This window comes from Colobus angolensis, unplaced genomic scaffold (assembly GCF_000951035.1).
Source record: "Colobus angolensis palliatus isolate OR3802 unplaced genomic scaffold, Cang.pa_1.0 Scaffold1, whole genome shotgun sequence".
Lineage (NCBI taxonomy): Eukaryota > Metazoa > Chordata > Mammalia > Primates > Cercopithecidae > Colobus > Colobus angolensis.
Window position 1 is genome coordinate 18,872,529 of NW_012110918.1, and position 4,464 is coordinate 18,876,992.

General features: G+C 52.9%; 1 protein-coding gene across 2 annotated transcripts in view; it reads left to right on the plus strand.

Annotated features, from left to right (window-relative positions):
* The window catches only part of NARF (nuclear prelamin A recognition factor), a 39,609-nt gene that overhangs the window by 5,702 nt on the left and 29,443 nt on the right, over window positions 1–4,464 (plus strand). Inside the window, exon 4 of one of the 2 annotated variants that reach the window (XM_011928353.1) lies at window positions 3,200–3,343. The exons of the other annotated variant lie outside the window; for it this stretch is intronic. Coding sequence (XP_011783743.1) covers window positions 3,200–3,343 — 144 coding nt within the window. The remainder of the gene's footprint in view (window positions 1–3,199; window positions 3,344–4,464) is intronic. 2 annotated transcript variants of the gene reach the window in all.

Here is a 4,464-nt window from a genome sequence, read left to right on the forward strand (position 1 = left end):
TTACAGGCGTGCACCACCACGCCCGGCTAATTTTTTGTATTTAGTAGAGACGGGGTGAAACCATGTTGGTCAGGCTGTTCTCAAACTCCTGACCTCAGGTGATCCACCCACCTCGGCCTCTGAAAGTGCTGGGATTACAGGTGTGAGCCACTGCACCCGGCCTCTTTTCTAATTCAGTTCTTGTTTTTAAATTATCCTTAGCTAGTAGCGATGGTTTCTGCTTATTGGGTACATACCCTGAGCCTGGCTCTCAAGAATGTGATTTTATGGCCAGGCATGTTGGCTCACATCTGTAATCCCAAGACTTTGGGAGGCCGAGATGGGTGGATCACCTGAGGTCGGGAGTTCAAGATCAGCCTGACCAACATGGATAAACCCTGTCTCTACTAAAAATACAAAATTAGCTGGGCATAGTGTGCATGCCTGTAATTCCAGCTACTCAGGAGCCTGAGTGAAGAGAATCCCTTGAACCCAGGAGGTGGAGTTTGTGGTGAGCCGAGATCACGCCACTGCACTCCAGCCTGGGCGACAGAGTGAGACTCCGTCTCAAAAAAAAGAATGTCATTTTACGTGCAGTCTCATTTCATGCTCAGAAGAAGCATTACCTGTAAGCCTGGCCATTATCCCTGTTTTACTGAGTGAAGGATGTTGGGAGAGGTTAAGGTCATTCTACCCTTAGAAAGTACTGGTACCAATTTATAAATGGAGAGTTGGCAATATAGCAGAAGCATATTTTTTCCTTAAGTTCAGTAGTCCTGATACGTTTAATCTGAGAGGTTTTCTGGTTGCCCTGTGTGCTGTGGGGACTGTGGGGCTTAGGGAGCAACAGGGCCTGAGACAAGCACTCAAAGAGCTGGCCACAAGCAGAAGAGAGGTAGGGTGCATTGGAGTCCTGGAGGCAGCTGGGGCCAGTGCACTTAAATGGCCGGCCCCAGGGGCCTCCGTCACCTGCCCTCTGGTTGTGACATCTTGAACAGCTATCTAAGCCCTGTGAGTCTCATTTCCTTATCAGAGGCCTGGGGAGTAAGGTTACTTCCCTCCCAGGACTGTGGTGAGGATGAGATAACATGTGTACACAGCCTAAGCAGGCGCCCTTCCAGGTCACTGATGGACACAGGGTGAGAGGAGTTGGGTTAGGGTTAGTGGAGTGGACCCTGAAGAGTGGTCAGAATTCAGGGTGGGGGTCTAGGGAAGGGCACTGGCACCAGGCAAGAGGAGGGTGTGGACAAACATGCTCTAGGGAGAGACGGTGGCTCCCCTTGGCCAGGTCAGTGACAGTGCAGAGCTGTGGAGACTGTGAGGGGATGACTCAGGTGTTTGTTTTAGGGCAAGTGATAGAGGTAACCGACTTCAGCTGGCTAGAGTAGGGGGAAGAATTGCAGGAAGCCACTTGGGTGGCAGCTTTGAGAACCTAGGCAGAGGTGGTGGGCCTGGGCAAGGCTGCCAGAGTGGTAAAGACAGAACAGAGGACACAGTGCAGGGAAGGGAGTGCAGTTTTAGCTCCACAGATACTGGGCCTTCTACAGTATGTGGGTCTGGGGTTTGGTGAGGAGAGCACTCTGCTGGAAGTGCAGCAGAGTGAGGCCAGCAGGCCTGATAAAAGGGAACAGGGCTTCTGCAGAATGCATGAGTGTGGAAGGCAGCAGGAATAAGAAGAAAGAATGTGACAAATGAGGAGGGAATAAGACCTGGACCATGAAACTTTATGGAAGGACTGGGTTATACACAGCGTGTCTGGTGGCAAGGCAGGGAGGAGGCACTGCTGGGTGAGGGGTGCAGTTTGGTCATGGGCACCTCGATCTGGATAGGCTGTGGAGGTAGAATTCATGCAGCTGTGGGCACCAAATGTTTGGAGTGGAGCAGTAGCTTCGACCCACTTGGAACTTGTTAGAAGCACAAACTCTTGAGCCCCATGTGGACCTCCTGAGTGCCCGTCTGCCCTGAGTGCCCGTCTGCAGCAGAACAAGATCCCAGGGTGAGTGGGCTGCACAGAGACATGGGGTCATGCGTAGACAGGAGGCAGAGGTGACACCTGAGCTGCCATTCACAGCACGCTATGGAAGGAGGGGGCACATCCACAGCTGCCTCCTGTCAAATCGTGTTTTAAAGAAAAACAAATGCATGGACTACCTGAGGAGCTTCTGTAATTTATTGACATTACTCCTGTAAGCGTCAGAGTATTCATATGTTCATCCACCAGTTATTTATTGAGCATTGTCTGTGTGCAGTACCTCTTGGAGGTGCTGGGGAACAGGAGAACAAGACAGTGTTCGAGCTTTCATGAGCTTACATTTTAGCGAGGAGGGACAGATTTGTGCTAGCAGTCAGCCACATGAGTACAGATGGGTGGGGAGGGGGTGGCGCTGTTTTAGCAGGTGTTGGACATCCTCTCTGCTGAAGGCCACCCAGGGCGAGCCTGGGGCTCTTAGAGGTTGCTTCATGCAGAGGGATGACGAGAGCAGCAAAGGCCAGTGGGGCGGGACGTGTGGAGACCAAGGGGACTGTGATGGGACCCAGGCAGACAGGGGCCACTGGCTTTGCCCAGGCCCTCTGTGTGAGGGGCAGCTGTCTGAGCAGAGCAGAGGTGTAGTTTATGTTTTAGCAGATGTCGGGGACACAAGGGCCAATCAGGAAGGAGAGGCTGGAGGGGATCAAAGAGTGACTCTACATCCAGGTCAGGATGAGCATCTTGTTACATGTCCAAGTGCAAACCTAGAGCCAGCACTGAGTTCTGAGCCTCGAGGGAGAGGCCAGGGCTGTGGGTGGCCTCAGGGAGCCGTGGGATGGTAAGCTTAGAGAGCACAGAGCTAGAGGAGCAGTCAGAGGGCTGGATCACAGGCACCAAAGAGGAAGGGGTCTAGGAGGAGGGAAGGGCCAGTGGGGTCAGCTTCCAGAACACAGGGGTCATTTACTTCCTACCACATGATGGTGCTAGGGCTGGGTTCCACCTTTGTCATCTGCATGGTTCCCTAGTGTCATCGTGGGCTGGGCCCTGGGTCCTATGTCCCTCCACCACCTTGAGCTGCTCAGTGGCAGAGACTGTTCTGCTTCTAGCCCCTTGAGCACCAGGCCTGGACCCTGGTATTGTCTCTGGTGGGTGTTTACTGTGAATTCGTATATGGGTATTACCCTCCCTGAAAAAGCACATTAAAGAGAATTTGTTGAATAATCCTGCTGAAACGTTACCTTCCTTTCATAGAAGGGAGAATTCCACAAGCTGGCTGATGCCAGGATATTTTTGAGTGACTGCCTGGCATGTGACAGCTGCGTGACTGCAGAGGAAGGAGTCCAGCTTTCCCAGCAAAATGCCAAGGACTTCTTCCGCGTTCTGAACCTTAACAAGGTAAGGCATTCAGGGCATTTGCTGATGCTGGGGAGCCGACCTGGAGGTCGAGGTGAGTCCTGGCTTCCTGTACAGAAGCCTCTGCCGGGACAGCGGATGCACATCTCAGCCTTTTCCCGGTGTTGCTAGCGTCCCGCTTTGACCTTCTTCTAATCCTCTCCATCAAGAGCAAAATCCCTGCACAATTTCATGCTCCCTTAATGATGGTCAGGCAATGGTGGGGGGCTGGCACCACCCCTCAGGCTCCTGTGGCTTAAGCAGGGCCTCTGCCTGGTGAGGTCAGGTAACGGGTGTTGGTGATCATGCGGGCAGCACAGAGCCGGAGCTCCTGCTGTTCTGCCTCTGCTGCACGTTTTCGGACACGAGAGTTATGTTCTAATAGACCGATCAGCTTGGGGCAAGGCAGAGACACTCTGAGGAAGTAAAAATTCCCAAAGCTCCTTCCTTCAGCTCGTCCCTGCAGACCTCCTATATAGAACTAGAAGTGCCACTTGTCTTTCCGTGAGACAGGTTATATTACTCCATTCCCACATTGCTGCAAAGAACTACCTGACACTGCATAATTTATAAAGCAGAGAGGTTTAATTGACTCACAGTTCCACAGGCTTTACAGGAGACATGGCTGGGGAGGCCTCAGGAAACAATCATGGCAGAAGGGCAAAGGGGAAGCAAGCATGTCTTCACGTGGCAGCAGGAGAGAGCAACGGAAGGGGGAGGTACTCCACCCTTGTAAGCAACCAGATCTTGTGAGGACTCACTATCACGAGAAGAGCAAGTGGGAGATCTGCCCCCATGACCCAGTCACCTCCCGCCAGGCCCAGCCTTCGGTTTCACATGAGATTTGGGTGGGGACACGGGGCCAAACCATATCACAGGTGAAAGAGAAAGAGGCAAAGGCAGATGAGGCTGAAAAGCACTTCTTGGTTTCCATGCTGTCACCTCCAAAGGAAGCATCAGCATCCTACCCTGCCCAGGGTGTAGGAGCCCATTCACAGTAGGTAGTGTGCTAGAGCAAAGTAGGGGCCTCGGCCGGGCACGGTGGCTCAAGCCTGTAATCCCAGCACTTTGGGAGGCCGAGACGGGCGGATCACGAGGTCAGGAGATCGAGACCATCCTGGCTA